Source organism: Macadamia integrifolia, chromosome 10 (assembly GCF_013358625.1).
Source record: "Macadamia integrifolia cultivar HAES 741 chromosome 10, SCU_Mint_v3, whole genome shotgun sequence".
Classification (NCBI taxonomy): domain Eukaryota; kingdom Viridiplantae; phylum Streptophyta; class Magnoliopsida; order Proteales; family Proteaceae; genus Macadamia; species Macadamia integrifolia.
In genome coordinates this window covers 21058932-21078125 of record NC_056566.1, presented here as the reverse complement: position 1 = coordinate 21078125, position 19194 = coordinate 21058932, and the positions used below count along the sequence as shown (strand labels likewise).

Below are 19194 nucleotides of genomic sequence, written 5' to 3'. Positions count from 1 at the left end.
TGATGTGAATCTTACGAAGCCTTGGCACTTGGCAGTACCACAAGAACGTGAAGGAAATTTAGAATATATATGATGCGAGCTTATCCCACATACGTTCAAGCTTTGAGAAATATGCTAAAATAGATGATTTATTTTAAGCACGAATACAAATAAACTTATTCATTTTAATGAAGGGGTGGAGCATTTTCCTGTGTAAACTGGTCTTCTACTTCTTTCCCTAAGGCCACAGTGAATGAGTATCTATTTACCGAGTAACCTTACTCTCGATGAGGTGGGGGAAGAAAGTAAATCAGCCACGTCTCTTCCGATCAACGCGATGATGTTCACCGCTTGGTGAAGAAAGACTTTGTTCCACATAAAAATTTGTTCGATTGAGAAGAAGCATTAGATCTTATATCATCATTGTTGTATGGATTCACTATGATCGAAACCATTGAAGAAAATAATATGGAAAAGTAATAGGCAGTCCATAATTGTTTTGCTCTTTAGCAGAAGATGCATATCAAGCTATGTCAATAGCCACATGTGAATTAACTTGCGGAATTCTGAGAGCCATCAGAGTCATCTCTCTCTTGTACCTTTCTCTCATGCATGAGTCTTTTTACTTTTGTGGTGTCATCTTATTTTGCTTATATGAGAGGAGTTTTTTTTTTTTTTTTCTAATAGTCAGGAAATTGGAACTAAAAGAGAAAAAATATAATGCAGGATTAACTTCCAGACATTCCTAGATGGCACACATGCAATTAAAATTATTTCAAAACTCCACCTTCGACATGGCCATTACAGGGGAAAGAAATAACATCCACAAATCAATTGAATCTATATCTAAGACACTACAATTTTTCCCAAGATATATTTGAAATAATAAAATCTGGAGAAATATCCCACTGCACTATAGTTTTATGGGAAATAACTCATCTCTTTGACTATATACTACAGAAATTAAATCACTCATAATAAGTAATTTACCAGATACTACAGATATTCATCACTTGTCATATAAAATTAACCATATATTACGGTAAACTAAACTCCGTCGTATCTAATACATTAAATACTACGGACATAATCTACCCGTCATATTAGATGGATAGTAAAGTATCATTTTTTCCAAATCCCCAGAAACTATGGATAAATTTACCCGTCATATATTAATTTATCAGATATTACGGAAATTTTTACATTGTTGTATAAAATTATCTTGATACAACAGAAATTACTAAACCATTGTATAAATTAACTGGATACAACAGACACTATGGGATAGTTTATCTGTCTTATCAGATAACCATTTACCATGGTATTTTTTTACCATAGTATAAACTGACTAAAGATTGTGGTTTGTTTAATTTGTGGTATATTTTATATTATGGTATTTTTATACTATAGTATAAAATACCAATTACCATGGTATTTATTTCCTACAACAAAAAAAGTGTATTTATCGACCATTTTTCTTGTAACATGCTCATATCTATTGGACTTTGCAACCCTTTTAGCAAAAGCATTCGTCACCGAATTAACCTCACAATAACAATGAGATATATACCACTGGATTGAATTTAGATAACTCGCCAAGTAGTTCAAATAATGAATAAAAATCCAGGGAACTTTTTTCTTGAGAAGCACTCCATCACCGCTATCGAATCGCATTTATATGACAAATACCTTTCTCCTTTGCAAGCTGAATACCCTTGAACACTACATTGATTTCTACCATATAATTTGAGGACACTCCAAGATACTTAGAAAAACTAGCAATATATTCCCCATCAATCAATTGCAGTACTCCACCATCCCCTGATCGTCCAAGTTTTTCCAATGAACATCTATTGACATTCAGCTTTGTCCAGCTAGGTAGAGGCTGCACCCAGTAAAAATATTCCACCACTTGATGTGGAGGGCAACTAATTGTTTTGATACCCGAAAGCCTTTGAAATTGTCAAACCCCCTCATCGAAGCTACATTGGAAGGAGATAGAGAGATGCTTCTTGAATATCCTTCATAACAGCCTTCATGATAAACTCCACCCTTCTATAAGCATTATCAAATCTCCTTTCGTTGCGCTCAATCCATATTTGATTAGGAATTAAAATAAAAATGGCCAGCCAAATCTCCTTCAACTCTGCCACAATTACCTTCCTTTTCACCAAGTACATAATTCCGCCATGGAATCAAATCCTGGCCATATCAAGTTTGAATAGAAGGCAAGGAGATTTGTGCCGCATTATTGCAAACCTCATTTCCCATTTCCTTTGATTATCATATACAAAAAAGTCTCTTCCACTTCCCTACCAAATCTCTCTGTATTCTGGCACATAAAAGGGATCGATGAGATTACGGCAGATCATGTTCACTAAGAAATGACCTGAAATTGGATCTTGGTCTATTTGAGATTGTTCCTTTTAATCGTAATCAAAGATGTTTTCTTATCTCTCGTTTCTTTTCTGAACAAATCGAAGAACCTAATGGATCGAACTCATCCTTGGCTGCTACGAAACATATCGGTCTTGCGTTGCTGAAGGATCGATCTGTTAATCAGTGAATGAGAATGAACTGGTGGGAAAGTCCAACTCCCATTCTGAATGAAATCTCACACTTTTGCATTATAGTTTTCAAAAAATCCAGATTCTGGGATCAACGATGCTTCCAAAACGGAATCTGAGTGTCGTCCCCGACTAACCAGATTTCTTGAGAGTGTACAAGACTCCAAACTTTTTTGATACCTGAAAGAATGGTAGACGGAAAATAATTTCTTCTAATTGAACCAGCTTCTAGTAAATAATAACGCTTCCTCATATAAGAAGAAAAAATTGACTTAGCAGTCTTTATTGCCCAACATTGCTTTGCTATAAGAGTCTAAGAGACAGGTTCACGTCTTTTAGTCTTCTAATTCCTAGACCCTCCCTCCTTATTTGGTATGCAGACCGAACTCCAGACCCTATGAGAGGGCATAGGGAATAAGACTAGTTAGCATTCTTTTTTTCAGACCCATATATGTGGAAAAATAGAAGCTTGAAAGGAAAAATGGCCCCTACACCCAAACACATAAGGGAACAAAAATGAACGTCCTACCCCTCATGAAAGATGAAAATCCAACCTCTGTCGATGCTTCCATATGCGCTCTCATTGACCCCCTTGCTGGTGCAGAACCTATGTTGCATTGGGAGATGAATCGCTACCTGGACTTGGTCATGTGGTTCTTGCACGAGTGTGTAGGCACAAGTAAGGCAAGATGGTCATTTCACCACCTATTGAGTTTGGGTGTAAGTCACATGACCGGGTGGTTTTCTTTTTCCCATATATATATATATATATATATGTGTATGTATGTGTGTGTGTGTGTGGTTTGGTGTAGTGTGTTGTATTATTTGGGATGGGGTGGTAGCCGGCAAAAATGGATCAGTAGCTCATACGATCACTTAGTCATACGAGTCAACATTCGACACATGTCCTTTTGGTTCTAAATATACCCCTCTTTATCCTTGTAATGATAGAAGATGAAACAGATGTTGTAAGCTGACTCGTACAACCAAGTGATCGTAGGAGCATCGGATCCTACTGATTATACCTTCTGATCATCAACGGTCCAAAAAGGTCAACGACAGTTTTTTTTAGGGTGCAAGTCAACGAGGGATTATTACAACTTGTAACTGTATAATGCCAGAGAGCATCTTATCTGTATCTTTATTGACCAAAGTCTTCCGAATTTATTTTGTGGGAAAGTCAAAAATGGTACTCACCAACTTGGATTTTAGGATAAAGCTTTACTTATCCAAAACCATCAAATTAGCACGTAATTTTATGCGCAAAATGAGGATTAATTAGAGGTTTAAACTTTAAACTCCTAATCCGAAGAGAGAGAACAGAGCATAGAAACTCATTTATTCGACCTCCGCAACCCACCATCCACAGAAGACAGAACCATCCTCTCTCTCTCTCTCTCTCTTGCTCGTTCTCATTCCGTTTGTTCTTCATTTTGAATCGAGATATATCTGTTGTGAATTGTGAAGTGTAATTTAGGAACGAAAAAATGCTCGCAGTGTTCGACAAATCGATAGCAGAGTGTCCCGAAGGACTTCAAAGCTCTGTTACGGGATCAGTTTCTGCTTTGAAAGATGGGTTATTGGCCAATCATTTCTCTTCTATCCATCCTGATTCTGTCTCCATTAATCTCGCTTCTTCTGGTTTAATGGCATTTACCACTGAGAAACAGAACCCTCTCCTTCCAAGGTATATAAGCATTATTCATATAAATGAGGGGAAGGAAACAGTTACAATTGAGGGCTCTATGGTAAAAGTTTTAATCTGATGTAATTTCCTAATCGTTCATATGATTTCAGGTCTGGTGACTCTGTTCTTCAAAATAAGAATTCCCAATTCTAAAACTTCATTCATATTATCTTCTGTTTGATTAATGGATTCTCCCATACAAGCCAAACCCAGAATTTCCACTTTCCTGTCTGTAACATGTATAACCAATCTAGACACAAGATCCGAAGAATATCAATATTTTGTCATCATTTTATTACAAGCTTCTGCTCCAATTTTAACTCCTTCTTTCTATATTTTCCCTAGTTGTTTCATTTCTTTATTTATTTCTCTATTAATTGTTGTAAACTATGATTGGGTTTTGATCCCTCACCGCTTTTTTCTGCAAGGTTATTTGGTGTTGTAGATGACATATTCTGCCTCTTCCAAGGACAAATTGAGAACATTCCTCTTCTGAAGCAACAATATGGGTTGAATAAGACTGCAAATGAAGTCAGCATTGTGATTGAAGCATACAGAACTCTAAGAGACAGAGGACCTTATCCTGCATACCAGGTCTTGAGAGAACTTGGTGGGAAGTTTGCTTTTATCCTGTATGATGGTTCTTCGAAAACCTCTTTCATTGCTGCTGTAAGTAGTCACAAAAATCAGTGATAACATTTTGAGCTCTATATTTACCGTATTGCGTCAATTACAATAATTCGGTGACTTACTGACTTTTGGTTGTTGGGTTGGTGACAAAATGAATATCTGGACACAGGATGCTCAAGGGAGTGTGCCATTCTTCTGGGGAATTGATTCTGAAGGCCATATTGTTTTTTCAGAAGATAAGGAGATAGTGGAGAAAGCTTGTGAGAAATCTTCTGCACCATTCCCTAAAGGTATATGATTGTACAAAGTGATAAGTAAAACCTACATTGAGTGATTTTACAAGGACAAGATTGATGTATTTTTATTGTTTGGTACCTTATGTTCTATTTGACCTCAGGGTGTTTCTTCACAACCTCTGGAGGCTTGAAGAGTTATGAGCACCCTGCGAATGAGCTGAAGGCAATGCCCAGGGTTGACAGTTCAGGTCAGGTTTGTGGTGCAACGTTCAAGGTTGATATAGAGACCAAGAGATCAGCTAGCATGCCAAGAGTTGGAAGTGCTGCTAACTGGTCTGCCCTCTACTGATCTCACCAATTCCATCTTGGCAAGGCTGTCCTACCATCACTCATCTTCCGTCATATGATCATTTTCCTATTCTTGGTGCTGGGTTTTTATGTTGTTAGAATGTGTTTTGAAGTATAAGCCGAGGCATTACTGTAATTAGATAGCCTCCTGCAGCTTCCGCTGCACCTGTGATAGATATTCTTATATCATCATTGTAGGAGTGAAACCTCCTAATGTAACCTTTGCTGCATTACAAAGATTTCTTAGCACACAATGTGTGGTCAGTTTTGTAGTGCAGAACTATATTTTTTGTAAATTGTGTACCAATGATTTGGATCATTCAAGTAAAATCATTCCTTTAATTCTGTCCTTGCAGCTTTGCCTCAAACATGTCAAGTCTTTCGAAGTTCTTAACAATAAGGATGACCCAATCTCATGCAAAGCGTCTGCTGAAATTAATATTAAGTTTTGGTACCCAAGAGCTCAAATTGGTGGAATTGCAGTATAAGCTATTAGGTGTCATCATAACCTTAGGATTTTACCTTTTGTATCTCAAGCACAAGGCAGTTAGAAACTATATGCTTACTTAGAATATCAGCGTGCATATCTACTGCCAAAGCAGCTACAACCAAAACTTCTACAACTTAAATGCACCGATTCCAGTAAAATATATCATACCAAACGCAAATCCAGTAAAATATACACAGAAAACAAAAACAACCCATATTTTGCCGATTCATCTGTGCTACATAATGACAGAAAAGTAAGAAACTCAAGCTTCAGTCCTTTGCATCTGCAATGCCTCCTGGTGTTATCTGAAAAACGTGTTCTTGTCAAGAAAATCCTATCATTAAGTTAATTTTCATATTAACCTTATGTCTGTTATTTTGCATCCTTTTCTACTTTTATGTCTCTTCTGGAATGACGAAAAGTCAAGCACAGCTGAATGTTGATTTTGGTTTTCGCTGGCACTGCAGCAGATCCTCCATCACTAAACATTTTTTAAGTGATGTTGGCATGGTGTCCAATTCGGAACAGCAGTAGTCCTGAATCATGATCAAGTGGTTAATGAAGTAGGGTGGCATCTAATCATGAGTAGTGCAGGTGTTTGTGAGAATTAAGATTCAAAAGGATATGGCTTCAGCCTCAGGCAGATTAGGAGCATCAAACACTTTGCAGACTCTCTGTTCCCCTTTGCCCTTCCTAAACATCAATCTAACCGTAGCAGCATGGGCGAGCACATGTCCTCCTGCTGGTTTCTTTGGGTCTGATATGAACATTCCTCCACCCGGGTCAGCAATAACTGCAACCATTAACCCACTAGTGAATATAAATTAACAAATATCCAGTTTACATTGTTAACCCACATTTGCCATATGGCTTGGTTAAGCTTTCCAACTAAGTGAATTTTTCTGCCATTTATGCTGGGTGGAATACAGAACACTTTTGGGCTCTGATAATAATGCATTCTTGCACAGTAGAAGCCCATAATCATTTCTGGTGGATATAGGAATGCATTACCTTGGTTGGTCATATATACCGCAACATTGAATTCCTCAGCTATCTTTGTCATACGGGAGAGCATCTGTGCCAGCTTTTGCTGCCAATGGCAAACGAAAGTTATATATGGGTCTGGGAAACATATAAGGCATTCAATTAAGTAGATGAATCTGCAGAATTTGTTCAGCTAACCTGGCGATCAGCAAGCTCGCCTCTTCCGGTAAAATCAACTCGAAAGAGAGCAATAACTGAGTCAACTATCTGCAAATTTCATAGTGAAATGATAAAGTCCTCTCATGATGTCTTCATATCTCACCATAATGGCATGGTGTCAACTCACCAGAAGTCTGAATGGCTCTTCAGACATTTTAGCTGCCAGACCAAGCAGCAAGTTGTATTGATGCTCATATGTGTAAGCACGTGCATAGATAATCTTGCATATGCACAAAAGAAAAAACTGTCAACTCAATGAATCTGTATATATATCAAGGAGAAGCAATGCAGCACGGAAGCAACTCTGGTTGAATTAAACCACCTCTGGCATCTATGAAGCAACTTCTATGTCCCTTGTTGTCTTAGATTTCAGAGACCAAAGGATTTCAAATTCCAGTTAATGTGTTTACCTTTAAGGTATGACAGAATCATTGGCTTTTACTTAACCAAACTTGATTAGCTTGTTGGGAATCGCTATGCGAAGTATTGGTGGAAGCTTCACATGTGAAATGGATAAATCTCTGACCAACAAAACTGTTTCATTTGATCTAGAAAATAGAAGTATTTCCTTCTTTTTTTCCCCTTTTCTAATCATATCAATCTAGTGGGCTGATTTTGGTCAAAGTTACTTAAGAAGTAATAAACTAATAGCCATGGATATGAGAAAGCGAGAATGTGCCACACTACATTGATAAGAAATGGGAAAACGCCTTCTTACATTGTCAAGGACTGCCCCTGCATCCATGCCAAACCTCTCAGCAATTGGTACAATTCGATCTGGACGACTACAAGAAGAATAAGTTGAGAAGGAAAACAACAAAACTTGTGCATTCAAAATACTTTTAAGACATGCATAGCACAAATTCGTACTGAAAATTGCTCCTTCATTCATTGCAAGCTAAAAGCTCTCTCTAATGACAAAAGGATACAAAGTTCCTTCAGTGTCAATGTAAGCAACCTTCCCGTTCCCACCACGCATGTTGATAGGAAGCTGCAAAATGATTGCAATAGGCAGGGTAAAACAAATCAAAAGGTAAATTCACTGATACAGTAATAGATGGCAGGGCCGCCCCATACTGTCTAATCTCAACCACCTAATATTCCGAAGAGTGAAAAGCTATACAAATTAGGCATTTTCAAATTCGTGATTTCCTTGTTTCTCTAAAAAAAAAAAAAACACAAAAATTCGTGATTCCTTTGAACCACCTCATGCAAGATTACTATTAAAGCTATGCATGATATAAATAAACATTAGGGACACCATGCATTTCTATTAATCCAACAGCTTTAACGGTGAGCAGAGTGTAGGGTATTTAAAATGCAAGTCCTAAGGCATGCAAACCGTAAACAGATAATTTCAAGGAAAACTAGGTTTTATGTGCAAGTTTGCAAGATGAAAAGAAAGGAACCTGTGTGGAGACGCATAGAGTATGTGCGAGCTGAGTTTTCCCAGACCTATCATGCGTTATTGATCACAGGATCAGCAAAATGTAAATTATGCACATTCTTGAGAAGCAAAACGCTTTTGAATTGGAAGAAAACTTAATCCGAGGGTGAAAGAAAATTTGAAAGTTTCTCACCGGAATTCCCCGAATGCTTCTGTTATCGCTAGAGTTTCAATTCCACCTTCAAATGTCAAAAGAACATTAAACAGAAGTACAGTACAGAAGATTAAAATCACTAACCACACAGTCGCTAAGCTATTAGCAAAATATACCCCCTAAGAGGTCATCAAGGGCCTGGCTTCCCGTCGTGATCTTAACCACGGACTTCCTCTATAAGCAAACAACGATTTAGCATTAGACTGAAGGAGTAAAAAAGTTATTGGAGTTTGACAATAACGTTGGCATTTCCACTTTTCTGCTCTTGAACAGATCCAGTGGAGCGGAGTCCCCACAGTCCACAATCAGAGAACAGTTTCCAAAAATTTTCGTTAACGAATTCAACACCGAAGTACATGTTATACTTCCAAAATCTATAGGAATTGAGTCCTTACTCTGAGCAGAACATCACTTCCAGTTACATAACCGTAATTCTGAGAGAAAAAAAAAACTAATGAGAAGGAAGCGTAGCTATATGAAATCGAATGAACTGTGTAAAATTGGCATCTCCATTTCAATGCGATCGGGACTCTAACCACTATCTTTTCAGCAGCTTCACAGATCTTATCCACTTTCGCCTCAGATAATCCTTTTATCCCTGTCAAGCTCTGCGATACATAGAGGAATATAAACACGGACGAAACAGCATTACATCTCCAGATTTAAGCTCAAATAAACGCTTCACCTTCTTCGTATGCATCATCAAACCATTGCAGGTGTAGATCCCAGCATCTTGAAGCTTCTTAATGTCTCCGGCATTGATTCCTTGAGCAATTACTGCCAAAAATATAGGCGTGATGGAAAATATTTACAAAGCAAGAAAACAGAGGAACTCACTAATATATTCAATTTGGTTTCATAAAACCAGATGGAATCAAAACGGCCTAAGATCTAAATAAACTACTGAGGAATTCAATATTTGCAGGAGAAAATCATTGATATACGACAATAAAACAATTTCTAGTTTCTTTTTTCTATATGTGAAAGGATCGAGATTAAGATCTTCAGAACTTCGTTCTCGATGAAAACTAAATCAAACTAAGTCTTATTTTGAAAGACGAATACTAAAGAGGAAAAACATTAAAACTATCAGGAACTGAAAATTCTAGAATTACAAACTGAAAGAAAAAAAAAAAGTGAAACCGAGCTGCTTACATACGTTTATCGATAACTTCAAACAACTCCTCATCCTCATTGAACTCTTCTCTTTCAACAAGCTGTAGTTGGCTCTGTTCTTCGGATCTGAGCTCATCAAACGAAGAAATCCAAAAAAAAATAAGATCAATGTAATTCTCCACTACACCATTGTTGCACAGAGGTAAAACGGGAAGCGGATCAATTGATTACTCACTTTAACTCGATCATTTTCGTCTAGTCGGAGAGAAGCAAGACTGCGACTGAGAGAGTGTTCTTTCGATTTAGAAACTTTCGTAACTGATTTGTGAATGAGTTTGTGGAACCTTATAGTGACCACTACTTATGGAGCTCCAAGCCAGTGAATTTTATAGTGTCCGATCAGGAAGTTTCATTTGAATTTATTCCCCCGTTTTGGCGCCAGCGGTCTCGCTGACACGGAGATGCCCTTATCTTTGGTCGGGCCCAATAACCTCTAGGATCAGACCGGGGGCTGGCTTGCATTTCACGTTTGGCTCAGTCTATCCCCGGCCCATAATCGTAAGCTGAACACTGAGCTGAAGTTCCCTTCTTGTTTTTCAATCCAACGGTTCATAAAAAATATAATGAATATGGATGGATGAGGAAAAAGAGACTAATAAATAAACAATATCTTTACGTGACTTTTTTTTTTTTTCCTAAACATCTTTAAGTGACTTAATACTGATGCATTTAAAGAAAATTAAAAAAAGAAAAAAAAAAGAAAAATAACTATATGGGAGCAAAGAGGAGTTCAAGTTTCAGCCAATAAAACAACATTTGAATCAAGTAGCAATTGAAGGACACCCCTAGTTTGCTGTTTCCTTGGATTAGTAAAAGCATGTTTTGTTGGAATATTTAATAGTTTTAAAAATTGAAGATTCAAAATATTATTTTGTTTCATCAAAGTGTATGTTGGAGAGATTTGTCTTTTCATAATAGGCACCTAAATGATCAATAGGTGTGACTATTGAAAAGCATGTCTGAATGGTCAACAGACATGTATTATGGAAGAGACGTGGCTGTTGGGAGTACCCATTGGAGGTGTCCCTTTTTCTCCTATATATAGTAAGACAATTCCTACTTCATAAATGTTTTTTGGGTTTTCTCTATTATTGTTTGGTTTTATTCTTTTGAACTATTGAGCTTAATCTTACTCTCCCAAAGGATCATAGTCTATGTACAATCAGACAAAGATCAATGGTTGTTTTATCTTGGAGGTAAAACGTAGGAATCCCCAATTGTACTAATGTAGGGGGGCGTTTCAGACATTAAGGAGAGTATCTATTTGTGATACGACTCAACCTGTTTGGTTCGTTGATTTTAACAATCTGTGCCGATCTTCTTCATCAATTCATCTTGCTTCAACCAAGGAGTGCATTTCAACAATATCGGTCATAATTCTCAACATCATGTACCTACTTCTAACAATCTTTAAGGTCTGAAAGTTTGAATCTAATTTGAGTTATTAGGCATGATTGATTTGAAATCTGAAAATTTTTTAATCTGATTTGAATTATCAGGCATGATTGATTTGAGTTATAAAGCATGATCTGAAAATAATTGGGTATAGGATTGGCTAAATCGGCCTATTAATGCTTGATTTCTTACAATTTTGACGTATCTCTCAACGTTAATTATAAATCTGAAATTTTGACTGTTGACAACAGTCTGTAAATACCAGTACTTTCAAAGTGTTTTTATTGGCAATTTTAAAATATATACATTATATGCATTGTGGCTATTGGCAGAAGGAGTAACCTAATCGGTTTTGACCCATTTTTTCATAGTGCTCAACATCCTATTTTATATTATTAGCCAATTTATTTTATTTTATTTTTTTTAAATTGTTAGAGACCAAGTTTTCCTTTATAGGTTGAGAATTTTCTATAGTTTGGTCTTATAATATAATTATTGCTCGGATGATGGGAGAAGGATATCTTGGGCTGCAGAACCTTTGATATTATTGACTAGTTGTTTCCCTGCATTTGATTGGTGAATCGGGTTGAATAATCACCTTTGTTCTGATCGGATGAGTATGGGAAGCATGTGAATCATTTTGCTTGAAACCCATTTTCTAATATCTATTTGGAGAACAAATATTCAAATGCTTGGACCTGTTTCGATTGCACCATTGTTTGATTTGAAAGATTTTAACCATCAAAATCAAGATGGTTTTTGATTGGTTACATGTAAGTTGGCATGAGGATTCATGGGATTTTTTGTTTTTGTCTCATATGTTTGTTACATTGAACTTGACATCAAATTTTGCTCATGAATAACTGTTCGGTTGAAACTGGAAAACACATCGGTTTATGATCAATTTCATGTTCATGAATTTATTGGTATCCATCTTCTTATGTGCTTTGGAAGCTATAGGATAAAAGAGGGTCCTGATTGTTATTATCTTGGTTTTTTGTTTTAAGAAAATGCCAAAGAATGTGAGGACTATTGGGTGCATGGTTTGAAAAATCAGAGCAAATTCGTTTGATATTGGTTTGACCAATCCCAATTGTTGACTGATATTTGAAATGGATGAAAGATAAAATAATAAAAAAATACCTTTTAAATTGAGCCCAAGGGTCGAATTCGATCAGCTTGATTCCATGTTTTTTAACTATTGTTAAATGACTTGAAGGTGCGTTGAATGTCACTATTGTTTACATGTTTTACTATGTAATTAAAAAAAAAAAAAAAAAAAAAAAAAAAAAAAAAAAAAAAAACTCTTTGATTAGACTCAAGTCTTTTTGTACTTGTCCCTATCCAGAAAATTAAAAAAAAAAGGAAGGAGAAAGTCAAGGGAAATAAATGAAATCTTCATTCTCAACTGGATTTACATAGATCGTACAATCTGATTTAGATGTAATTATTGATTACATGAAATTAATTATAAATGAAGATCATCTAGAGCCAAACCGATGTGGGGCTATTATTGATTTTTAATCTAGTTCATGTCTCAGAAGGTGGTATTGGCCGTAAGAGTAAATCCATGTATGGAGTTGCTTGTATATATGAAAAATTAATAAACTCAATGTTTTGAAGAATAAACCTTCACTTGGGACTGCATATGTTAAGTAACTCATTCATGATTGAATCTAGACGGAACATTATGGCAGTTCAAGCTAAGTTATGTTATATTTGCTTGATAGTCTCTTTAAGTGATTAATATATTAGATTGTTTAGTCTAAGTTAATCTAATGATTTTTTGTGATGCAAATGATTATATAATGGTTTTGCAAATAAGACAACATGCTTATGATGCAATGTTCAAGATCTTAAGATATGCATCATGTGTTGTGATACCATGATTAGCAATCAAGTGATAGTTTCATATTTATAATATGTTTAATATGCAAGTAAATGACCATGGATAAATTATACTAGAAGTGTGAATTTTATAATTTTTTTACAAAGTGCTTATAATGTTTGGGTATATACTTGTATAGATGTGATAAACCCACAAATGTGGGGGATTATTATGAGATACAATTATTTGCAAATTAAATATCTTTTAAAGAGATAAATAAAACAAGTAGAATGATTAATCTCTACTTGAAAATGGAATCTAGTAGGTGTGTCTAGATTTAGCTACAAGTGTTTGAAACATTACCTTGGTTCAAAGGTAGTATATACAAACATGTGTTGGTGGAGCAATTCATAGAATTGGTAAAATAAATCTTGATTACAGGTTTCACTATTATTGTATTGGTTTATGACTTTGTATGAAGGTCGGATCAGAAAGCTAAAAGGGCTAAGGATCTAAATGATATATATATATATATATATATTGGATATATGTGGTGAGGCTAATAAGATAGAATTATGAACTCTATGTAGTCAGGAAAAATAATTTGACTTGGATTTGTATATAGACTCAAATGAGCTCCAAAAGGCCTATGTCATAGGTCATGTGATGGACACCCAACCAATATGAAGAGGTGAATTCCTGAATTAGGTTCAAAGGGCAAAAACGAAGTCACTGGATAATCTGTCTAGTACTACTAAAATATTTGCTCATTCTGGTTTAGATAGAAAAGTAGTACCACCACAATGAAAGGAGGATGAATTTTAAATTCTTAATCAAGTCGAATCTCATGAAATGTGGGGATGTGTTAACTGTGGTACACACTATGGGCTAGCCAATGTGGATGTATGGGGTCAAACCACCTACCAATGAGAGTTTTATAAGCGAACTCTCTAAACATCCATAAAACCAGAATAAGGGACAATGTCGGCTTTTATTAAAAAAAAAAATGTCCATTTCATAAAAGGGATCGTAGTTAAGGTCAACCGGTAGAATATGACTGGTGGGCTAGTCGACTATGACGATGAAAAAAGGTTCAAGAAGTCTGATTTCACCCATACTCTGTAGCGTAGTTCATCAAACCTAATGTAGGTTCAAGCACTGAAAACACCTGCAACAAAGTGTTCTACTATGTCTTATACGCTCAATAGTTCGATTTGAGTTTTATCGATTTTTGAAACTTGTGGGGGCTTTACTAGCTACTGAATTTTTGAATATTGTGGGGGATTGTTGGAATATTTAATAATTTTAAAAATTGAAGATTCAAAATATTATTTTGTTTCATCAAACTGTGTGTTGGAGAGGTTTGTGTTTTCCTAATAGGCACCTAAATGACCAATAAGTGTGACTATTGGAAAGCATATCTGAAAGATCAACAGACATGTAATATGGAAGAGACATGACTGTTGGGAGTACCCATTGGAAGAGTCTCTTCTTCTCCTATATATAGTAAGACAATCTCTACTTCATAAAGGTTTTTTGGTTTTTCTCTATTATTGTTTGGTTTTATTCTTTTAAACTATTGAGCCTAGCCTTACTCTCCCAAAGGATCATAGTCTGTGTACAATTAGACAAAGATCAGTGGTTATTTTATCTTGGAGGTAAAACACAGGAATCCCAAATTGTACTAATGTAGGGGGTGTTTTAGACCTTAAGGAGAGTATCTATTCGTGATATGACTCAACTTGTTTGGTTCATTGATTTCAACAATCTATGCCGATCTTCTTCATCAATTCGTCTTGTTTCAACCAAGGAGTGCATCTCAACAATATCGGTCATGTAATTCTCAACATCGGGTAACTACTTCTAACACGTTTTGAACCAATCTATTTGAAAAAATAATTTATTAGGTTACAATTGAAAAGATGAGTAATCTAGGTATTAAAAAAAGAGCATGAGAGAAAGAGATGTAAAAGTCCAAAAGAAAAGCAGGAGAGTATTAGAAAGAAAGTAAAAAAAATAGAAGAGTTCTAGTAGTAAATATATGCCGAGTGTGGGGGAGTGATAGTAAGTTCCCCTTCTATTTTTAGTCTAGGATCAACTATGTATCGAGAGATATGATATTGATAGGAAGACTGGGTATTTCCTTGGCAACCTATTGAGGTGGAGAGATAAGGTAAACCCAAGCTAAGGCCAGTGATCATGGATTTAGGTGATGGTATCTATATGTCGATATTGATTAGAATCGGATCGGTGGGTATTGATCGGTTTTACCCCTACTTTTTTTAAAAAGTACTAATTTTTTATTCTTTTACCCTTAAAATGATATAGATCGGCCAGGAATCAAGGAGTGATCTCAGACAATACCGATCCAATACAGCTGATACGAGACCGATACTTAAAAGCATGCCAGTGATGGTGAGGCTCACTTCTTCGCCCTTTGCTCTATGGAAGTTAACTACTCCAAGGGTCCAAGTTATTTCTTTCATTACTTGATCTGAGGCAAGACATTTGTTGTAGCTTGTAGATTTTTTTTGTTTTCCCCCTTAGATGTTAGATATCAAGAAAGCCATGCTAAACCTTCTCATCCCCATCTCCTAGATGGTTCAATTTTCCTTGTAGATCTTCAAAGTTCAAACCACTCTAAGGGGTTCCACAGTGCCACGCCAAGCAATGACAATATCGTGGGATGATATGTCAGGAGCACTTAGGGTACGCACCCCAAGGTCCTTTTGGGGTGTTAGATTTGCACTGCACTGTGCCATGCTAGGCCATAGAAGAGCCCCCCGCCTCATGTAAGCATCTAAACACTTGAGGACACACACCTCAAGAGGCTTTCAGTTGCTGAATGTGCATTGGGATCTCTCTATTGTTAGAGAGGACTTCACAGGGAATTGCTGAAGTCGTATGATATAAATTACAAAGAGCATGAATGAGCAAGAAAGGAAAAATAGTCTTCAAGAAAAATTAGCTTTGTACAGAAGACAAGTCAAACCAACAAAAGAAAAACAAAACATACCTTGCTAATGTGTACTTGATTTCTGTAGAAGAAAATAAATGTTTTGATGGGTATTCTTCGAGATTTAACTCCTCTATCTACATTAAGGATTTAGGGGATGGTATTACTATTGGTATTGGTATCGGTATCTATGGATACTGATCTAATATTAATCTGGATTGGATTATATTGGTCGGTTTTGTCCTTGTTTTTTTTTTAAGTACTAATTTTTTACTATTTTACCCCTAAAATGATGTGTATAATCAATCTAGATCGATTAGGAATCGAGAATTGGTCTCAATCAATACCGATCCGATGTGACCGATATGCCGATATACTTGATACCATGATCTACATACAACCTTTAGTTAATATTGACAGAATCTCAAAGAATTAATACTTGTAATTGCTTTAAATGATGGTTTACCTTTTTCACTAAAAACAAAAAATTATAGTTTATTTGCAACGATAAGTTTGTAAAGCCGATTCACACCTATATTTTGAGCAACCCATTCCCTGATCCTGCAATATTTCTACTATAACAGATTGTATCAAGGATTATATATATATATATATATATATTAGCTTCCATCCATTCTAGGAGATAATATTTCTCCTTGCTTATACCATAATTTTGGTGATAATAAGTGCGACATTATAGAATAAATTGCTGGTTCGGTGTTGTGCTTCTTCTTCTAACTTTGATACGGTATATTGCATTGGTAGGTAGTTCATTAAAGAAGGCCATATTATGGCCTGATTAAATAACCCAATGTAACCCATTTAGTATATAAGCCCATGCCTTGGCATATTTATAGATCGTTGTAGCCCATTTTGTACAAACTTGATTATAGACCAGTATTAGATCAACCATTTATAAACGAGACGATGCAAAGCCTATGAGGACTGATTACTTAAACGTGTTAGTTATAGTTTGGAATACTATAATGGAGTAGACTAATCAGGCCATATTGAAATCTAGTAGGATCGACCAATTGACATCTCCATCAGATTTTGAGGTGAATGAAGGACAGTGGAAACTCAAGTCGTTCCAGAAGTAAACTTTTTCAAATTTTGTAATTTTTTTTGTTTGTTGAGACAACAAATTCTGTGATTCTGTTAATATGAACTCATTGTGTATAAATAAGGTAATGTTTGGATGCTAAGAAAAAAAAATTAAAATAAAATCAAAATCATACAATATTTTTTATATATGTATGGAAAAATTACATCCCCCTCCCCTGTAGTTTGCCAAAATTACGTGTGGGTCTAAGGGTTTGAGCGATTTACACCCCCTCCCTTAAAGCTGATGGTGTGAGTATTCTGTTAATTTCAAACAACAAAAGACTTGAATACCCTTTTAGTAAAGAAAGTCTTGAGTTGAGAGGATCATTATACACTTTTAGACTTGAATACCCATTAAAATAGAAATTGTTCACAAAAGAGAGAACGGTTGGAGAAGTTGAAGTTGGATACCTTTGCAAATCGCCCTCTGCAACCAAATCCGAGTGAAGAAGAAGCTTCGTCTCTGAATCAGTCTGAAAAACTCTGCCACCAAAGCATAAATGATCAATGGTGTTTAATACTGATTCCAATCCAATTTGGATCTGAATCAGTCTGAAAAACCCAAAAAATTGACAGATCTATCGAAAAAATATTCCAAAGATTTTGATGTTTTTATCCAAAAATCCATTTTGAATCATCAAAAATTAGAATTGATTACCATCAATCCCAATTTGAATCGGGTAATTCCTTATCCGATTCATTGATTCTTGAAACTCTGCCACTCTGCCAGTGACACCTACTGAGCTCAAGCCCTTTGAACCTTTTAAGGAATAGCAAGTCTAGGGGTCTGTTTGATAACGTTTCTGCTATTTCTATTTCAAGAAACGGCAGAAACCTAAATTTTTGTTTCTAGAAACAGAAACTGAATTGAAGGTGTTTGATAAGTCACGTTTCTAGAAGTCGATAGTAACCAGTGAAAGGATGGCCATGATTCGTTTCCAGAAATGACGAAACAAGTTCTACTTGTTTCGCCTGGGTCGTTTCTTGAACCATAAATAGGTGGAAATTTTAATTTCTATTTCTGAAAACAAGTTAAACAAAACAGTTTTATCAAACGTTTTTTGTTCCGTTTCTATCGTTTCCAGACACAGAAATAGCAAAAACGCGTTTCTTGAAACGTTATCAAACGGGCCCTAGGTGTTTTCTCCACCCTTCTCTCTCTCTCTCTACTTCTATCTCGATCGAAGTAAGGACAACAATCAACAAGCTGAATTAGTCGTTGCTTCCATCATGACACTTACCACTACCACATATGGCTTATTGGCTTCTCTCACACCAAAGTCCAAACCATGAACCTGAGTGATCGAGTAGTGGTGAATCCTGTAATAATGACGCGATTGATGATTGATTAAACCATCAGAAGCAAAGCCGTCTTTTCCTTTCCAAAATCAACTTATCAAAGTTGGGACATTTCTAGGATAACAGTGAATCAGGGATTCAGGGAGAGAGCAGGACATCAGATCGGAAACCCTAAAGCCTTTTCCACTTGCGAATGAAGAAAGTATCACCTCTGCCCTCTCCGACGACTCATTAGGGTTTCTTGAATCTAAAAACCCTGATAACACATCACATCCTCACACAGATCACAATTGGTAGAGGGCGATTTGCAGATTAGGGCTTGGAGAGCTTAAACACGATGAGATTAAAAGAGGATTTTCCTATTTTTTTAATTCTAATTGAAGGGTATTTCAGTCTCTTCACTTCGTTCTAGGGGTATTTTTGATATAAAAATATGGTCTCACTACATAATAGATTCAAACTCACGATCACTAACAGATTAGACTCAAATGTAAGAATCTTTCATACTACGGGAGAGGGGGACATAAATTGCTCAAGTCCTTAGATTCACAAGTAATTTCGACAAACTATAAGGGAAAGGATGTAATTTTCCTTTTATGTATCTATCTTTTCATTAAATTTAGTTTTTTTTTTTTTTTTTGAAACATTAATATTGATTGGAACGTACCGTTGTTGTTGACTCTGAATAACTTCAT

At 35.9% G+C, this 19194-nt stretch overlaps 2 protein-coding genes across 2 annotated transcripts; one reads left to right on the top strand and one right to left on the bottom strand.

The window, feature by feature from the left end:
• Positions 1 to 3928: 3928 nt before the first annotated feature.
• LOC122091998 (stem-specific protein TSJT1-like) lies at positions 3929 to 5789 on the top strand. Its single transcript, XM_042662273.1, has 4 exons — positions 3929 to 4233; positions 4662 to 4902; positions 5033 to 5153; positions 5261 to 5789. Exons 1-4 carry the CDS (start codon positions 4034 to 4036, stop codon positions 5446 to 5448), a joined length of 750 nt encoding a protein of 249 aa, XP_042518207.1. The 5' UTR covers positions 3929 to 4033; the 3' UTR covers positions 5449 to 5789.
• A 205-nt stretch (positions 5790 to 5994) lies between these two features.
• LOC122091917 (meiotic recombination protein DMC1 homolog) lies at positions 5995 to 10223 on the bottom strand. Its single transcript, XM_042662160.1, has 15 exons — positions 10093 to 10223; positions 9901 to 9983; positions 9427 to 9518; positions 9278 to 9349; positions 9137 to 9175; positions 8858 to 8915; positions 8721 to 8766; positions 8550 to 8595; positions 8070 to 8131; positions 7859 to 7925; positions 7268 to 7360; positions 7120 to 7188; positions 6949 to 7027; positions 6564 to 6730; positions 5995 to 6251 (listed from the first exon to the last, which is right to left on the bottom strand). Exons 1-15 carry the CDS (start codon positions 10104 to 10106, stop codon positions 6207 to 6209), a joined length of 1032 nt encoding a protein of 343 aa, XP_042518094.1. The 5' UTR covers positions 10107 to 10223; the 3' UTR covers positions 5995 to 6206.
• Between the last annotated feature and the right edge of the window lie 8971 nt (positions 10224 to 19194).

Excerpts from the sequence above, each read along its gene's own strand:
- LOC122091917 (XM_042662160.1), bottom strand. Across the intron at positions 9,519-9,900 it reads GTTTGAAGTTATCGATAAAC|TAATTGCTCAAGGAATCAAT; the intron begins GTATGTAAGCAG and ends TATTTTTGGCAG. Across the intron at positions 8,767-8,857 it reads CCTTGATGACCTCTTAGGGG|GTGGAATTGAAACTCTAGCG; the intron begins GTATATTTTGCT and ends TGACATTTGAAG.
- LOC122091998 (XM_042662273.1), top strand. The coding sequence starts at position 4,034 with ATGCTCGCAGTGTTCGACAAATCGATAGCAGAGTGTCCCGAAGGACTT. Across the intron at positions 4,234-4,661 it reads CAGAACCCTCTCCTTCCAAG|GTTATTTGGTGTTGTAGATG; the intron begins GTATATAAGCAT and ends TTTTTCTGCAAG. Across the intron at positions 5,154-5,260 it reads TTCTGCACCATTCCCTAAAG|GGTGTTTCTTCACAACCTCT; the intron begins GTATATGATTGT and ends ATTTGACCTCAG.